Source organism: Pipistrellus hanaki (assembly GCF_964339955.1).
Source record: "Pipistrellus hanaki genome assembly, chromosome: 7".
Classification (NCBI taxonomy): Eukaryota; Metazoa; Chordata; class Mammalia; order Chiroptera; family Vespertilionidae; genus Pipistrellus; species Pipistrellus hanaki.
In genome coordinates, this window is record NC_140509.1 from 28,621,694 (window position 1) to 28,641,185 (window position 19,492).

Genomic DNA, 19,492 nt, shown 5'->3' on the forward strand with positions numbered 1-19,492 from the left:
ACAAATCAACATGAGTACAGCCTACCATGAACAGGCTTCAGCAGATGGCTGCTGGCTGCTAGGAGCTCACAGTCTCTATAGGAGAGTACAAAGTATGTGTGGCAATCAGGTGGGCAAAACAAGGGAGACAAAGATGCTTTAAGAATACATACATATATACAAATACATATACATATACATATACACGTATACACACACACACACACACACACACACACACACACATATATATATATTTAGAGGCCTGGTACATGAAATTTGTGTACTGGGGGGTGGGGGGTGTACCTCAGCCCTGGCCTGTGCCCTCTCACAATCCAGGAGCCCTCAGGGGGATGTCTCACTGAGGATTTACAACTTAGGTAGGAAATCGGACATCCTTAGTGCTGCTGGCTGAGGCAGGAGAGGCCTCCCACCATGGCCACTGTGCTCACCAACTATGAGCCTGGATTCTGGCTGAGTGGTGCTCCCCCTGTGGGAGTGCACTGACCACCAGGGGGCAGCTCCTGAGTTGAGAATCTTCCCCCTGGTGGTCAGTGCATGTCATAGTGACTGGTCATTCCACTGGTCAATTTGCATATTAGCCTCTTATTATATAGGATTATATAGGATAGCGCAGCCTGTCAACTAAAAGTGCCATATAATATGAATAAATGGTTGTGGTTTTCTTTTTTAAAAACACAGTAAAACATCTGAAAGGTGGTTTTGTCCTTTCAGAATCCTCCATTGTTTCCTTCGGAGTCAATAAAATATTGAGATTGGGGTTAACACAATGTTTCTACAGGAAGTTTAGTTTTCTATTGTGATTCCATTTATTACTAACAATATTGGGAGAGCCCTGGCTCAGTGGCTCAGTTGGTTGGAGAGTCGTCTAGTACATGAAAAGGTTTAAGGTTCAATCAATTCCCAGTAGGGTGTATATTGAAAGCCACCAGTCTCTCTCTCTCTCTCTCTCTCTCTCTCTCTCTCCCTCCCTCCCTCCCTCCTTTCTCTCTCTTTTGTTCCCTTCTTTTCTTCTCTCTAAAATGAATAAAAACATATCCTCAGGTAAAAATAAAAAATAAAAATCACTGGGGCATGTATTAGTTTGCTAGAGCTGCCATAACAAATAAGACAGACAGACTATGTGGCCTAGACAACAGAAATTTACTTTCTTATAATTCTAGAGGCTGGAAGTGCAAGGTGGTTTCATCTTAGCTTTGCCCATGGCTGCCTTCCCCTGTGTCCCCATCTGGCTGTGTTCTCTGTGTGTCCTGATGTCATCTTATAAGAACACCTATTGGATTGAATCATTTTAACTTAATTACCTCTCCCGAAGCCTGTCTCCACATACTCTCACATTCTGAGGTCCTGGGGGTTAGGGCTTCAAGTGAACGAACTTGGGGGCAGACACTATTCAGCTTAGAATAGGGAATCCTGAAGGCCTGTGAGAATTGCCCTTTAGCAAAGAGGCATGTGCCAGGCCTCTTCCCCAGGGAAAGCACCTGCTATGGCTTCTGCCTGTAGTGTTGCCAGGGGTAAACTTGTAATTCACACATGATTCTCACAGGTGCTGACTCTGATGTGTCAGCCAGGCCTGCCCAAACTTGGGTGATGGGTCACTTCCTCATTGCCAGCTACATCTGAGGGGGAAATCATTTAGCATATTTAATTGTGTTAGTTTCACTAACTTTCTGTCCTCTTGTTTTTAAATGAGAGCCCCAGAACAAGACCAAGTTCATACCCCATAGCACAGAACATTGGCTGTTGCTTCTTTCCCTGCAGCCTCCCATGCAAATCCACTCCTCAAAGCCCACTCCTCAAAGAAAACCCACTCTGCTACCCCTTGCTAAAGCCCTTGATCCTCAATTTGGCGTGGAGAGACTGGTAGTGTTGTGTAAAAATTGTCCATCCAAGCTATTTGGAAATCTCACAGATCAATGAGATTAGTGTGAAAGATTCCTGGATCAATCAATGTCCTCATGCTGTTTTTAAAATGAGTCAAAGTTTCTGGTTTCTATCAGATTTGTGACTAAGATAAAAAGAAAAAGAAATATTTTTAAAGACTGTTTGGTTTTTTTTTGTTGTTGTTTTTTGTTTGTGTGTTTGTTTTTTGGGGTTTTTTTGCCCCTAAACTAAGGAGTGTGTGGAATATTTGCTTTGATAATTTGCTCTCACATTCCTCTAGATCTGCCAGACTGCAGGGGTCAAACTGGGCCAGTCAGGGCTGCTGGCAGAGCTCTTAGCCCGTTCAGGTCATCCAGCCTGCTGTGGATCCCACTCCTGATCTCCCCAACCTTCATACCCCCAATGCTTTGTCCCCCAGGTATCCCCTGCTTTTCCAGTGGCTCAGTTTCTTGTCTCTGAATCATATTCTTGATATATGTTGTTCCCTGAATCCTGCTAGGGGTGCCCTGGTCTATAATCTCCTGTCTTCCTGAATCCTTGATAGTTTCTAATTACCCATGGTTAGATGATATGCTGCTTGGGCAGGTATTCTAGATAAAAGATCTAAACCATAGTATAGGGACCAAGAGGTCACTGGTTCGATTCCCAGTCAGGGCACATGCCCAGGTTGCAGGCGATCCCCAGTAGGCAGCAGGTCAATGATTTTCTCTTGTCATTGATGTTTCTCTCTCTCTCTCTCTCCCTTCTTCTCTCTCTCTAAAAAATCAATTAAAGGGCATAATTAAAAAAATAAGTGTGGTAGTTCCTTTCCTAGGCTTCATAAGAACGGTGGTGGCACTGAAGATGGGGCAGGGGAGGGTGTTGAGAGGAGGTACAAATTAGATGAAGACTAGTTACTGATTTTTCATTCCTTCATTGCCTAGCCAATGATCCTATATACAGTAGGAATGGAATCGAATTGAAATATTTGAGTGTGTATATTGTCCTATGCTTTATGCTGTACACTAGGGGCACAAGAGTGAACAAAATACAAATAAGCCCAACTAGATTATAGCCTGGTAGAGGAAAAAGCCCTAAATGGATACAAGTGCATCATAATTTAAAACTGTGATATACTTTAAAAGAACACTCTGAGTCTGCATGTTTGTCCCCTGTCATCCTGTAAGTGGGTGCTATACGGCTGGCTGGCTGCCTGCCTGCATTACTCTCCTCTCTTTTACCTCAGAGTGAAGGAGCAATTCTTCATCTGTGGTAGTTTTGCTGAGGCACTTGTGCATAATGGTGAGTGGAGTGGAGTCAGACTGTCATGCCAGTTCACCCTGTGTTTGGGAAAGCCCACTATCAGAGCAGATAACAAGGGCCCCTTGTGGTAGATAGAACCTTTTTCTTCACATCATAGTCTCATGGTTGATTACTTCTACATATTGGCTGTTGACTTTTCCTGTGGATTGGATGCTAAGCCTGAATGACAAAGATATTGGGAAATGAAAAATAAAAATCATCATTGTATAAGATTAGGAAGAAAATATGCAGACCTCATATACTTCATATACTTGGGGAGAGGATGATCTGGTAAGGCCTTTTTTTTTTTTTTTAAGGAAATTGTATATAAATCTAGACACGAAAAACAGGAAAGGGTTATCTGAGTAAAGAATTAGAGGTAGAGCAATGGAAGGGAGGGGACAGTGTTGTAGAGGTCCAGAAGCTGGGCACAAAGGAACTTGGGGAAATGAAGAAGTCTGATGAATCTGGAGTAGAAATAGCAGGGGCAAGATAGGGGGCAGGATAGTGAATTAGACATGGAGGGATAGGAAGGGCTAGATCATACATGCCCTTGAAGCTGTCACCTGCTCTGGAGAGGAATCAGTGACCTATCTGTGCTCTGAGTCCTTAGCCTAATGGCTTGCCCCTGCCTCCTTGCCCAGCTGTAAGCCTTTCTTATGCTTCCCCTATATTTCTAGTCAGGACTATCATTACTCCTTAAGACTGTCAGTTCCACATTATTAAATCTACTGCTTAGGGCTTGTCTTTGTCTCTCAGTGCCCAAGTATTTTGCTGGTGGGTTAAGGGGAGGAGAGCACACCTGGGGGACTCAGGTATCTTAAATCATTAGCCTCTACAACTGTTTCTCCATGGAATTCAGGAAAAGCTCAACACCATGACATGATTCAGTATATCTATATAAAATTATATATAGCCCATGAAAAATGTGTCAAGTGGAAGCAGTCAAATGTTTCATGAAGAATTATTTACCACCTGCCATAAAAGAGAGTGTCCTTTCAGTCTCACGTCGTCCGACCTAGGAATTGCACTTCATTGTTTTGTTTGTTTTTAAATGTACATTCTTTATTGTTTAAAGTATTACATAAGTCTCCTTTCCCCCCCCCATTGACCTCTCCCTGGCTGTCCCCACCACCTAGCAAGTGCCCCCTCCCCCCCAGCCCCGCTGTCCTGTGTCCATTCGTTTTGCTCATATGCATGCACAGAAGTCCTTTGGTTGATCTCTTATCTCCTCACCCCCGCCTTCCCTTATAGGTTGGGCAGTCTGTTCAATGCTTCTGCTAAGCTAAATAAGTCAGGCAGAGAAAGATAAATATCACATAATCTCACTCATTCGTGGAACATAATGAACAACATAAACTAAGGAACCAAAATAGAACCAGAGTTGTAGGAATTGCATTTTGAATGTGACAGAAACTTGTTTGCTTCTCTTTATAACAACCATTTGTTGCACCGATTTTCATAATTCTTTCTGCAAAGAGAAAGCAGTCATGCCTTTTGTGCCCAATAATTGTTGGGTACACTGCCTCTCACATAGTATGTATTATATGACAGCAACACTGAGCACTCCTCTCAGCAGAATATATTCTTAGGAAGGACAGTTGTTTTTTTTGTTGTTGTTTTTTGCTGAACAAATTATAGACGCTGAAGTTAGTGGTGAATCAGCTTTGTGCTCTATGTATTGCCCAAAGAGGATTAGGCTATAAAAAAGGATCGGAGAGAGTGCCGCTGGTTTTGAAAGTCTATAGCAATGTATAGATGCATATTTGCCATAATGTGGCTATAAAGACAAATCATGCAGCCAGTCATAAAGAAGATAGCACAGAGGGCATAAAATCATAATGCAGCCATATATCGAGTACTTAGTATGTGTCAGATACTGTGTTAAGAATTAGCTCCAAGCTTCACAACAGCTATTATCATCTCTTACAGGTTAGAGAAGTAAGACACAGGTAGGCAACATTAGCCCACAACTACCCAGTTTATAAATGTTGGGGTAACTTCAAACCATGTCTGCCTGTTTAAAGTTCCAAACTTAGTCTCTGCTAAGGACACTCCATTTTCCAAATAAGTCTAGGCCATAGAGATCAGGCCTGATCAAAACAAAGATCTCCTGTCACATGCCACTCAAGGGCTGGCATAAGTGACCTTCTCCATGAGTTACCAAAAGAGAGATATTACCACAAGTGGTGGAGCTCTTAAACACTCTAGCGAGTAGTGGACCTGTTGCCATGGAAGCCACTTAATTCTTTCCTCAAAACATCCGTCAAGTGGCCTGAAGTGCTACGAGTCCCCTGTTCACAATACGATGTCTGGTTCTACTCTGTTTATCTATCAGCCTGACCTTTGAGCAAACGTCAAAGTGAATTTATTTTTCCCAATGTCCATGAGACAGATTAGGAGCAGGGTCAGCTCAAAGGAATGATGCTTGAGTCAGTACTCTGAGGTGTACTGAGTCAGTACTCTGAGGTGTCCTGACCTTGTGACTTCATTACAGTCAAGTGCCACTTAAAGATGGGATGTGTCCTGAAAAAATGCCTTATTACGCAATTTAACTGTCACATGCATGCTTATTAGGTTATTTCACTGTAGCATGAACAAAACAACGTGAGATTAAATTAACCAAAGAGAAAATTATGCAATCAAGAGACATGAGATGTACAAGACTGCTGCTAGCTTAACATGGCACCACAAACTTATTTTTTTATTTAAGTAGAAAGAGTATATTCTAAAACAACAATGAAAAGTATAGTAATTACATAAACTACTACCATAGTCATTTATTATCATCATCAAGAGTTATCTATTGTTTATAATTGTATGTGCTATAGTTTTATACCACTGGCAGCACAGTCGGTTTGTTTGCACCAGCATCAGCACAAACATGTGAGTAATGTGTTGTGCTCTGGTTATATGTTACTAGGTAATAGGCATTTTCAGCTCCATTATAATTTATTAGAGGTCCAGTGTACGAAATTCTTGCACAGAGGGCAGCGGGGTGCCCCTCAGCCCAACCTGTACCCTTTCCTATCTAAGGCATTGCTCTCACAGCCCAGGACTGCTGGCTCCCAAACGCTCACCAGCCTGCCGGGCTGATTGCCCCTAACCACTTCTGCCTAGCAGCCTGATCACCCCCTAACCACTCCCCTGCCAGCCTGATTGACACCAAACTGCTCCCCTGCCAGTCCAATTGCCCCTAACTGCCCTCCCTTTCTGGCCTGGTCACCCATACCTGTCCTCCCCTGCAATACTGCTCCCCTCCAACTGCCCTCCCCTGATGACCTGGCTACTTCTAACTGACCTCTTCTGCTGGCCTGGCCACCCCTAACTGTCCTCCCTTGCAGGCCTGGTCGTCCCCAACTGCCCTCCTCTGCAGGCCCAGTCACCCCTAACTGTACTCTCCTGCAGGCCTGATCACCCCAACTGCCCTTTCTTGCAGGCTTGATTCCTCCCATCTCTCCTCCTCTGCAGGCCTGGTTCCTCCCAACTGCCCTCCTCTGCCAGCCCAGTCACCCATAACTGCCATCTCTTGCAGGCCTGGTCCCTCCCAACTGCCATCCCCTGCTGGCCTGATTGCCCACAACTGCTCTCCCCTGTTAGCCATCTTGTGGTGGTCATCTTGTATCCACATTGGCGGCAGCCATCTTTAACCACACGGGGGCAGCCATCTTGTGTGTTGGAATGATGGTCAATTTGCATATTACTCTTTTATTAGATAGGATGGAACCACCATCATATACAGTCCATTGTTGTCCAAGATGTTATGTGGTGCATGGCTGCATTTCTTTTAAGTCAGGATCTCATTAAACACCTGCTATGGACAAGGCTGAGGATACACCAATGAGCAAGAAATACTGTCTCCCATAAATGCCCCTCAACCCCCTCTTTAAGATGTTTGGGCTTAGCTCACTGTGCCTCTGCGTAGCCCCACAACTGATGGTTCCCAAATTAGCAGACAGGGAGGTAAAAGGAGAAGTTAATTCTTTACTACTTTCTCACACTGATTTAGTAAAGTCTGATTTATTGGCCTTAGGAAGTGATACAAACACATTTCTCATACTCTCTGGTTAGTTGAACGTAATTTAATAATTTGTGTTTTTGATGTATGCCCTTTGCTGATTTAAAAATAACCGAACTCTGAATTTATCATTTTGATCAGGAATTGACTAGCCTTCATATACAGTGTAGTCCCTGACCCACTGTGAGCAAACCATGCTTTGTGTTTTCCCAGAAATGGAGATGCATTTCCACAAATTGCTCCCCATTCTCGTGGTGTCTCTTGTTAGCAGCAGCATGCATTTCTGTATAAAAGCTGGCAGGGGTTAGGATGCAGATCGGGGTCCTGGACTTCAGCACAGCTGACTGGCATGGACAAGGATGAAATCTGCAACTTCTGCCTCATTAGCAACGGGTCTCCTGCTGAGTTAACCAGCCTTAGGCAATTGGCAAACACTGAAGGTTAATTCTTCCTGCCCATAGGTAGAGTAATAGCTCAATGAACTAAGCCCTTAAAACATTATAGCTCCATCCAGGAAACTTTAAGCGAGGAAAAAAATGGCTGGTAGTACAAAAAGGTAAAAGGAATTGAAAACAAGTCTAAAACAGACTTGCAATTGTTTCCAAGAGTTGTACAAAATATTCTGTGACTTTTATAGAGAGTATGACTCAAAACATCTTTCAACCATCTGATTGCCAGAAACTTTTAAAATAAATAGTATAAATAGGGCAATTAAATATAGATACCAACAGTGTCAAACTACATGAGAAGAGAAACGAAGCAGCTTTGTTTTTCTTGTAAAAACACCCAGGTGAATTTATTTGGAATTAGAATAAAGGCCTACTTTGAAAAGCTAGATAGGGAGGAAGACTGAAGAGACCAAAAAAAAAAAAATGATGATGATGATTATTTCCCCCCTCAAGAGAGTCCTTTTCTGAATTAATGTACTTGAATGAGGCCTTGCTCCTGTTGAATTACTAGTATGCACAGACCAGTTAGTAAAGCCTCCAAGAACACAACCGAGGGCTACTGTCTCTGTAGTTTAAGGCAAATGTCATGGATTCATTTTACAATTCCTACATGCCCTGTGACCCCAAGTCACTGCTTATCCTCCACAGGCACCTGGTTTTCCTCTCCTGGCTCCTGTGTCTTGAAGACACTGTGTGTGAGAGCTCAGGGAAGTCTCTTCAGTAAGCATCCCTCTGAGTGACATAGTATAATGCAATGGAACCGAATTGAGCCCCATTCTCTAGCAATGTGAACCCTGGAAATGAAAAATGAATGTCAAAGTGTGCCTGTTTGCACATAAAGAGAAAATAAAAAACTGGTTTTGTGTACTGCTAGCCTAAGGTCAAGCCAGGAGGTCCTTCAACAGTTACTTAGGGATGATGAAGGTGATGGCAAGAATTTGGAATTTTAGTAGAACATGTTACTGTGTCTATTCATTCCTCCACATAGCTTCCTGGAGGGAGGCAGAGGACCAAAGAAAGCAATTAGAAAATGGCTCAAGTGTATTGAGAGTGGACCATGTGCTAAATGTCAGGGACTTGGAAAATTACATGTGACTTTTGAAATAGGTAGTTGTAAAAGTTAAGGAAGACTAACCAGGAAGGACAGAGTCAGGATACAGCTGAAGAAGCTGGTCACTTGCCTCAGCTTTGCTCATGGGGGAGCCTTTGCTATAATGCTCATTGAAACTGCAATTCAAGCCGGGACCGGTTTGTCTCAATGGATAGAGCGTCGGCCTGCGGATTGAAAGGTCCCAGGTTCGATTCCGGTCAAGGGCATGTACCTTGGTTGCGGGCACATCCCCAGTAGGGGGTATGCAAGAGGCAGCTGATCGATGATTCTCTCTCATCGATGTTTCTAACTCTCTATCCCTCTCTCTTCCGCTCTGTGAAAAATCAATAAAATATATAAAAAAAAAAAAAGAAACTGCAATTCAAGTAGCAAGCATGGTTCATAACCGGTTAACTTGTAATAACAGAACATAGGACTTTCACTACAAAAGGAAGAAAACTCATTTCTTCCTTTTGTATATAGTCTGTAATAGACAAATTATTGTGACACTGCTTTACCTTGTCTGATGTCTTCTGAGGTGTACCTGTGAAGTTATGTAGAAATTCTAGAATTATGGCGCTGAGAAAGGATCTTCAGAGATCTTCTAGAATATGTTAGGGCCATACAACAATATTGCAAAGGGTTTATACCCTCATCATAAAATCAGATCCAATGGATATTGTTGAAAAGTACATTCTCTCCTGTAACATTAAACCTTTATCTAATTTAATTTTCAGAACTTCTTTCAAATAGTTAGCAACCTTCTAGATGAAGAAAACAAAGAAAAATGGGAAGATGCGCAACAGGTAAGGTTGGAGTTATTTCACAATGTAAAGTGAAGTTGGTTAAATAGAGTTTAAAAATATGTGAAGAAAATAATGGCTTGCCATTCCAAGAACATAAAAGGGGACTTTTTAGAACTCATTGTGGATTATATTATACTATAATTTTACAGAAACAAGTTTCTCTCTTATCATAACAATCAATGGAATGAATGATCTTTCTTAACATGGGAAAACTGAGCAGATTTAAGTAATTTATAACTTAATACATAATAACTCTATGCTTTGTCAGTTGGTTTCTTTCCTGTCTTCAGACTGGTAAAAATGGCAAATGTAAAAGCACATATTGCAAATAGAACAGTGGGGTATGAAGGAATAGAATCATTTGCATTTACTACCACACTATATATAATCTGGATCATACATGCAGACTTGCACTTTGATCCAAAGCCAAAAGTTGTAAACATGAGTTCTCATTTTAAATGTTTAAGTGGAAAATTCTGCCTCCCCCCACCTTTCTGCTGTGCATTATTCAGTGTAGTAAGTGGCCTTATTGGTTTAGTTATTGTTTTAAAATGCTTTACACTGCCACTGGTGCAATACTATCTGACATATGGCCAATAACATTTTTTTCTCTATTGCAGAGAACATAGGTTAGAGGTTAAGAAAAGGAGAATGTGTTTACAATCCTGTAAAAATTTAATTTAACGGAATGCTAAACTTTGTTTTCTACTTGATCCTTATTAAAAATTCCAAGGGAACAATGTATTCTTGAAAATAAGAATATTTTTTGAGGTTCAGATGAGCCATCTACCCCTTCTTCCTTTTAAATCACATCTGGGTCCTGAGGAGTAGAGCATGCCCTTTATTCCTATTATGATAGGAGCTCTAAAAATAATCCAGTGTGCGTCTACCTCATTATCAGGTACCAATTTTGTGCTTCTGGCTGTAGCAAGCAAGAAAGAAAAAGGCACTCCTTGGTTTAAGACCCTGAGTCCTTTTCTACTCATTTGAATTATATATTTGTCCTTGGCATTTTTTTTTCAAGAGAAAAGCCTCATCCACTCACTGTAAGTAAAAGGTCTTTTCTTAGAAAACTGCCTCAGAAGCTAAGCACCTCTTTCTATAATCCTGGGGACTATTAATTATGGATATATTTAGAAGAAATGTATAACACCCCATTTAAAACAAGACTGCAGTTTATCAGATACTGGTATTTATTGTGAGGTGCCCACGTGAGTGAATAATGAATGGTGGCAGAACTTCTCAGCAATGGAAAATTCTCAATCCATAATCCATCCATCTGTTTACCTGTGATTTTTTAAGTTAACTATAGTCATATATTTTACTTATTTTTCAGTGGTGATGATCCTTAATGCTTTTTAAAAATAACCATTTGAAATTAAAAACAACTGTTTTTTGTAGCTTTTACTAAGAGGTATTTTCATAAATGCAGCCACATGGCAGATGAGTCTCCAAGCTTGTGGCAACAAAGGATGAACTCCTCCCTCAGAAATAAGCCCGGTTTAAAATCCACCAAAGATAGTCCCTCATCCCTAGTGGGCCCCTTACCTTATTTTAGCATAATTGCCTCAGCAAAGTAAAATATAACACCTGGCTATATAGGCATTTGGAAAGCTAGTTATATAGGCATTTGGAAAATATTACACTTCTGAACAACAACAATAAAAAAAATAGAATCATTTCAGACCTTGTTTGCTGCACCTCAGCCATCGTTAGGAAGGATGAAACTATATTTAGTTTCAGCATTCTACTCAAAATGTAGTATACTAAAGTAGAAAAAAATAAAACGACTACACTTTGTATTATACTGTTTTATACACCATCACTGTGATGTGAACAGACAAGTCCATTTCAGTCCAGACAAGCCATTTTAATTCCAAGTGTGATAGTGCGTTCTGTGTTTTCGTTATACTGAAGACTCCCCTATCTGCAGCAGGAGTGGACAAACTTCAACCAGGGACCCAAAGCCAGCCTCACACGTATTTTGCAAACTTTGGGTATATAACCACACTCTTTCATTTACCGAGGGCTGTTTCTGTGAGGCAAGGATAGTTAATTTGTTCCAACAGAGACCCCCTGACCCACAAAACCGAAAATGTTCCCCATCTGGTCCTTTACACAAAAAGGTTACCAACCGCTGCTCTATATTTGACTACTGCTAGGGAAATAGTGTTAAAAACAAAATATTCTGTCAACCTAACAAACCTCTTCACAAAGGTAGAAGAGAAAACAGTTTTCTTTTTTTTGTTTTTTGTTTTTTTGAATAAGCACTAAATTGCACCAGAATGTGATGGGTCACGGGCAAACCACTAAGAAAATGCAAAGACAAAATGACATCTCACCCCTCTATAGCTCAGCGGATACAACAGATTATACACGTGTCCTCAGGATAAACAGTAACTCTGTCCTCAAGTAAGAGGACTTGGTAGCACCATTTTTCACACATAGTTCATCTAAATTCACTTGGTAATTGAGGTGACCATGTGTTAATTAATTGACTTTCACCAAAGTAAAAAAAAAAAAGAAAAGAAAAGAAAAGAAAAGAAAAGAAAAAGAAAAGACTTACATTTTAATGATTGAAGGTAGTTTTGCACCTTAGAGCAAAGTGCTTGCTGAAGTTCGGTCCGACCCTCCCACAGAAACTGAGAAGTGGGGGCACTCTCTCCCTTTTTACCTTGCAAAGAAAGACTCGCCTGGGTAAGAGGCCATTTCACTTTTTAAAAGATTAACCAATATTTCAAAGAGACAGAGAAAGAACTCAATAATGACTCATTTTCTAAAGCAGATGCTCTAAGAAAAGGGAAGAAGTGGGGAGAGGGTTTGGGAAAGGGTGTCTTTTATTTTCAAAGGAGAAAATTAAGCCTCTTAGTTTTTTGTTTTTATATATTTTTATTGACTTCAGAGAGGAAGGGAGAGGGAGAGAGAGATGGAAACATCAGTGATGAGAGAAAATCGTTGATAAGCTGCCTCCTGCACACCCTGCACAGGGGATCAAGCCAGCAACCCAGGCAAATGCCCTGACAGAGAATTGAACTGTGACCTCCTGGTTCTTAGGTTGATGCTCAACTACTGAGCCACACCAGCTGGGCAAAGCCTCTTAATTTTAATTTGTATTTGTCCTTACTCTACACATTCTCATATACACATACACTTACACAAAAACAGAAAGAAAAATGCAGTAGTAGCTGGATGATTGGAGCAAATGGACATTTGTGCACATTTTTAGGATGGAGATTATGACATTTCAGAATTCATATTTCACGATTGGAAATGTAAGGAAGAAATAGAATTTCTCCCTAAATATTTCTGAATTTTAAAAAAACAACAGCTATCTATGCCAAACATTTGTAAATATAATATCCGTTATTGATATCTCCAAGCATATGTAAGTAAATATATGGATATCCTCAGTGTCTGATGTTTAGACCAGCACAGCCTCAGATTCCTGTAACATACATGTACTGTGCCTGCTACCCTCAGGGACCAAGTCTTCTCTCTAATTTAGTCCTCTTCCGGCTCTTCCTGTGTGCTTTCCTGCTGATCAGCATGGCTTCCGCCACTGCAATCGCCTATGCAAATACAAAGCCACCGAAACTCTTTCATCCACTTCATTTTTCTCATGGCTAGAAGCTGCAGTGGTTCTAAATGAAATGAATTTAACTTCCAAAGACTCCTTTGTTCTAATACGGTTATATAATGCAGGCTGACCCAAAAAGCATGATGGGCTATACTTGCTAAATTCATGTCACCTTTTAAATGGCTTTCGTGTTCCACACACTGTGAGCTATTGGCAAAATCAGGTTGTCTTTAAGAAAACACTCATCTGTGTGTAGTGTGCGAGGTGGCATCATTTGAGGTTTGTTCTGTATAAGTACATGTGAAGCACCTACTCTAGAGCTGTTAATATGGCCCTAAAATTATCCCTAAAGTTATTAATAGAGTGGGTGTTATAATTATTGAAATAAATATCACTTCCAAGATATTTAGACATTATGTGGTAGACTTAATAGTTTGTAAATATCTTCATGGGGCAAAAATAATTGTTTTCCTTCTAGTGTCCATCAAATAGATGCTAATAGATAAAATGTAAAAAGCCCCAAATTTCAGTGTTTGTTCTATGTTGGCTTTAAGTGAGGGAAGGAGCCCATCAGAAGTAAAGACACTTTATTTCTAAGCAGACCATCTGTTGGATATTTTGAGTTTCTATACGTTTATAAAGGATTAATCACTGCATCATATCACTTCCAAAGTTCTTGCTGTGTGGCACCTGCTGTTGTTCTCAGCTATTAGTTAAAAAATACAATTGTTGCCAGTTGCAGAAATGTCTTCAAATAAATCAGAACTTGTTTGTGACCTCATTATGTAGTTGATATTGGTTTTTAATTCCAGTTACCTATCCCATTACATAGTCTTTTTATTTCATTCTAATCTTTTCTTATTTTTGTAGATTTACCCGGGCTCAATAGAGTTGATGCAGGTGATTGAAGACTTTATACACATTGTTGGAATGGGGATGATGGACTTTCAGAATTCATACTTAATGACTGGAAATGTAGGTAAGAAATAGGATTTTTTCCAAAATCTTACTGAAATTAATAATAAAAAAATTGCAAGTATCTGCGCCTTCCATTTCTAAGTGTAATTATCCATGTTTCTATCTTTAAGTATCTCAGAGTAATGTATTGTGGATTCCTGGTGTCTGATTTTTCAATGAGCTCAACACACACACACACACACACACACACACACACACACACACACTTACATGCATCTGCATTCATTTATAGGAATGCATATAGACCTACTGGTGTTTATCTGCACATGCATATTTAAAGGAGAATACATGCTTCTTTTTCTATTGCCAAATGCTCATTGCTCTTCAGTCTAATGTTGAAAATATGTAATATACACTCGAATGTGTTTCTTAAGAAAGTGAGTCTTTATAACTCTCGATATGAGGATGCCAAGTTCTTCTCCTGATAGTTGTCCCGAGGAAGTGCTGGATCTGCATGGGCTGTAGAAGGCTTCGGAATACCTCTAAGGGTCATGATGACGGTGCTATTACTGCAGTTACTTTTTTTCCTGAGTGGCTCCCGAGACACACTGGATCTCTCAGATTCCTCTGTAGTGGGTTCTGTAATGTGGAGCACGTACATTGAAAACACATTTCTCTCTTTAGTTGCCTTAATATTGTCCCTTATAGAGAAGTTACATAGCAAAACCTACACACACTTGGAGGCTGCCACAGTTTAATTGAGCCAACAATAATTAACCAAATGGCACTTTTCTCTTTGTAGTTAAAAAAATGGTAAGAGTAGAAAATATGGTCAGATCTTAAATGCATTGAATTCATAGCGGTGTATAGTTTTCTCATTTCTTAAAGCTTCCTCTCGTGATACTGTAATTCAGGAAGATTTTCTTTTATCCACATGCTCTAGTACAGAGAGTAATGTGTTTTAATAAACATCTCACTTCACATTCTTATTCACTGGATGTTTAAGCGTTAGTTTCTGGTTCAAGAAGAAACCTAACTTAGTGGGGGTATTCCATTGGTATTAGAGCATACATTTTTTTTTTTCTGATTAAGACTTATGGTTGTTTCCTTTATATTTTTTTTCTTATGAAGGTCCTTTAGTCCCTTAAAGACTAGTTTGATCCTAAGATATCTTTTACAAAGGTGACTTGACTTCAAATTGCAATGGGTGATAGCTAACTACCAGTAGTATTCTTCAGTTGAGGAAAGCTATGCAATGTCTTCTGAAGACATCTTCTTCCTCATATAGCATCTTCATGCAGCATAAGATTTTACCAGTCAAATATATATCATAATTCACCTTCAGAATCAGTTTGAAGGCCCAGATCTTCCCTAGACAGGGTGTTTAGCAGCTTGTGTTGATTCAGGAATGGAATGAGCTATCCCTTGCTAGGGCCAATGAGAAGAAAAAGGAAGAATAGTATCTTTGTTGATGAGTTCAGAAACCCGAGCAAATTCAAAGTATATGTCTCTTCCAAAAGTAGCTAGGCAAAGAGAAGAAAGGTAATCTACAGGTAAAGGATAGCATGTTGAGCTATGATTTGGGGGGCACCTAGGAAGAACCTGGAAGTTTCTAGGGATGCTGGTCATTCAAGCTGGGACCATTCCCCTAAGGGCCTTATTTCTGACTTCTTTTCTGGAGAAAGGACACGAAGACAGATCTGCCAGATTGGATAACTCTCAAAGTAATATATCAGGAAAACTGAGAAGCAAATAGCTATTGGTTTGATTTTCCTTTTTGTAAGTGTTAATATCTAATTCTGAAAGGAATTGTTAATTAAAAGTATTATCAGAGTAATGCATAGCATTTGTCCAAAATGTATTTAGAGAAAACTCTAAAAGACAAAGCCAATCCTAGAGTCTAGAAAACATTTAAATCTGCTTGAATAACATCACATCAAATTCTCTGTAGTACCAGTATGATTTATATAAAATTCCATAAATTTCAAACATCATTTCCTCTTTACCTTTCTCTGAACTTCCCAAAATTACATTTTTGAAAAATATGTGTATTATTATTATTATTATTTTGCATTTTGATTAGGTTCTCTAGGTTTGCCTACTTTCTTTATCATCACAAACTTTTTAAAAAAATGTTGATTTTTAGAGAGAAAGGAAGGGAGAGGGAAAGAGAGAGCAAGAAACATTGATATGAAAGGGAACATTTTTTTATTAAAATATATTTTTTATTGATTTTACACAGAGAGGCATTGAGAGGGATATAGAGTTAGAAACGTCAATGAGAGAGATACATCGACCAGCTGCCTCTTGCACACCCCCCACCGGGGATCTGCCCGCAACCAAGGTACATGCCCTTGACCGGAATCGAACCCGGGACCCTTCAGTCCCCAAGCCGACGCTCCATCCATTGAGCCAAACCCGTCCCAGCTGAAAGGGAACATTGATGAGCTATCTCCTGAATACCCCCTATAGGGTATAGAACCCACAGCTCAGGCATGTGCCCTGACAGTGAAATAAGCTACCTTTTGGTGAACCAATTGAATCACCCAACCTATTGAACTACACTGGCCAAGGCTACCATCACTAAACTTTAATAAGTATGCTAAGCAACCCTGCCAGTATTGCTCAGTGGTTACCAGTTCTCTTAGACCAGTCAAGTTAAGCATCACAATTCACTAGTATCAAATTGGGTAGTATGAATAATAATTGCTATTAATATTCTTTATGTTATTCAATTTGGTACTAATATATGACTTTGTGATTATACTGTTTATCTGACATTTCCAAAGTATTTGGATAAGGACAGAACTAGAGAATATTTTACAGTAGAAATTGTAAAACGTGAGTTGGTACTCATTTATCTTATATCCAAAGTTCAAATATTAATTATCTGACATCAAGCTCATTATACTGAAAATACACACACTTGCATGCACACAATGTACACAGCATGTGTGATAAACAGAGATTAGGTAATTGAGAATGTTCATAATTCCTAGTGGCCCTTTTCTTCACAGTGTGTTAGTCGTCTTAATCTAACACACATTTTTTTCCCATAAAGTCCATATGCATAGCCACCTCACTTTTCTGGAATATAGATAATAGGTCCCTGAAAAAGAGACAAAGTTGGACAGCCAAAAATAAATGTCATAAAGACCATAAATTCAATAAGAGAGTCAGAACCTTGCTGATTCCCCAACTTCAAATATTTTCAGCATTTTTGTTTTCTGGATCCTGGTTTAGAAAGAAGGAGTCAGAAGCAGACACAGTGCTATTGGAGGCACATATGTGGCAAATAAAATAGATGAAATGCAGAAACAATAAGGACCATGAAAGACTGAAAGAATGCAGTAGAGTATGGAGTCCACACTGTGGGAACAAACTACTCCTCATGCCTCCGACTTGAGGACAGTATATCTAAGACAAAGGACAATCATTTATTTATTTACTTATTTTTAAATCCTCACCCAGCATATGTTTTTATTGACTTTAGAGGTGGGGGCAGGGGACATTGATGTGAGAGAGAAACATCAATTGGTTTTTCCAGTACAGGTCATGACTGGGATGGAACTCAGAACCAAGGTATGTGCCCTGACCAAAAATCAACGCTTTAGTGTATGGGACAGCTCTCCAACCAACTTAGCCCACCACACAGGGCCAAAGGACAATACTTTAAGTCTAAAAGACATGGCCTTTATTCATCAAGATGATAGTTTCTATAATCTAAATAATATGGCAGGAAAATAAGTGACATATTTTGGAAAGACATCTTCAAAACGGTTCAAGTAAAAAGTTTTGAAGCTTTTTAAATTAAAAAGTATCCCTACCTGTCCCAGCTTTTAATAGATAAAATATTCTTGCATGCTAACAATCTGAACAGTCTGGTATATATGCATACATGTTCATTTTTGGAGGGAGCAGGTCCATAGCTGTGATCAACTTTTCAAAAGACTTATGATCTCAAAATGTTTAACACAAGATTTGGAAGAAATGCTGTTGTGAACAAAGATATTAAACAAGCTAATGCATTTGTAAAATAATTTATCTTAAATAGGATACTTATATTTCATATTCATATGTGAATATGAAATTCAAAATAGACACATAATAATTATAATAAATGAAAGTTAATGAGCATTTACTAAAGACTAATCACTCTACTAATAGCTAATATAATTACTGCTTAAATGAATTAATGAATGAATATGAAAACTGATATACTTCAGAGAGATTTCAACTTTCAATATGCCTCAGATTATTATAAAATTATATTCTAAATGTTCTAAATATTCTGTATAAGTGGTTTTTTCTCAGTAAAAAGTGTGAATTTTTTAAAAACATTTTTATTATCAAGTAAGTCAGGAAGACCAAATCTTAGTATTACTTAAAATTAGTTATCTTCACTGAAAATATTCTTTAAAGATTTGTTTAAAACTTGCTTTCTATACTTTCTCTCCAAACATTTTCTCTTCAGTCTCTTGCAGTTCAGCATTTTTCTCATCACTTTCCTGAAACTCCTTTCTAAAAAGCCTTCTGGAAACTCCCCATTCACAAATTAAACCTCCCATATTTCAACCTTCATGTCCTCTGTTCTCTGCTGACCACACTCTTGAAATTGTACCTTTTGTTATCATTTCTATGTCTATTATAGTATAAAATGTAATTAAAGGATAAAAGTTAGGTTTTTTTTAGATACAAAGAGGATGAAGGACTGAATGGAAAAAGGTAAATAATTTGAGGCCCAGCTGTATTCACTTCCAAAGCTGGACTAGAATGTGTGAGATCTCCCATGATTCATGCATTTTCATTGTTCTGAAGATTTGTCTAAGGCTGCAGCAGAGTGTTTTATAGTTTTTCATTACATTTTTAGTCCATCTATTTTGCATAAAAACTTCATGTAGGAATTTATATTTGATTTATTTATAAGGAAGAATAGCCTGTTCTTTAGAAATTGTTTTAATTTTAAACTTGGAACTACTAGTATAATTGTACTCATCAAACTGAATTCAAGGAACATCAGTGATGTGTCACATGTTACTAATCTACTATCTATGTTTCATTTTTTAAAAAATGTCTTATATCTTACTATTTCCTTAAGTGATTCAGGTCATTAAAAATAAATGAATAATCTTAACATGAGATTGCAATCTATTTGTGGACTTAAACAAAAGAAATAGGAAAATAAAATACCAAGTACTCTTGGTATGTGTCATAAAAAAACAAATGTTAAGAGACTCATTCTAAGAGATAGTGTTCTGTGAAAAGATCTAGGAAAACGTAGGAGGGAACCACTTAGTGTTGACTTTGGAAGGTAGACTGGATCATTGACAATGACTGGATCATCCACATGAAGGAGCATGAATAGCAAAGAGGTGGCTATGTTCCAGAACATTCTTTAGCAAAAAAAAAAAAAAAAAAAAAAAAAAAAAAAAAAAAACAAACCAGTATAGAGAGGTGAAAGTTGAGGTT

General features: G+C 38.9%; 1 protein-coding gene across 7 annotated transcripts in view; it reads left to right on the forward strand.

Annotated features, from left to right (window-relative positions):
• The window catches only part of ADGRB3 (adhesion G protein-coupled receptor B3), a 687,259-nt gene that overhangs the window by 317,291 nt on the left and 350,476 nt on the right, over positions 1–19,492 (forward strand). For all 7 annotated transcript variants that reach the window (XM_084890389.1, XM_084890391.1, XM_084890392.1 and 4 more), the window contains 2 exons: positions 9,460–9,528; positions 13,976–14,084. In XM_084890389.1, coding sequence (XP_084746515.1) covers positions 9,460–9,528; positions 13,976–14,084 — 178 coding nt within the window. The remainder of the gene's footprint in view (positions 1–9,459; positions 9,529–13,975; positions 14,085–19,492) is intronic.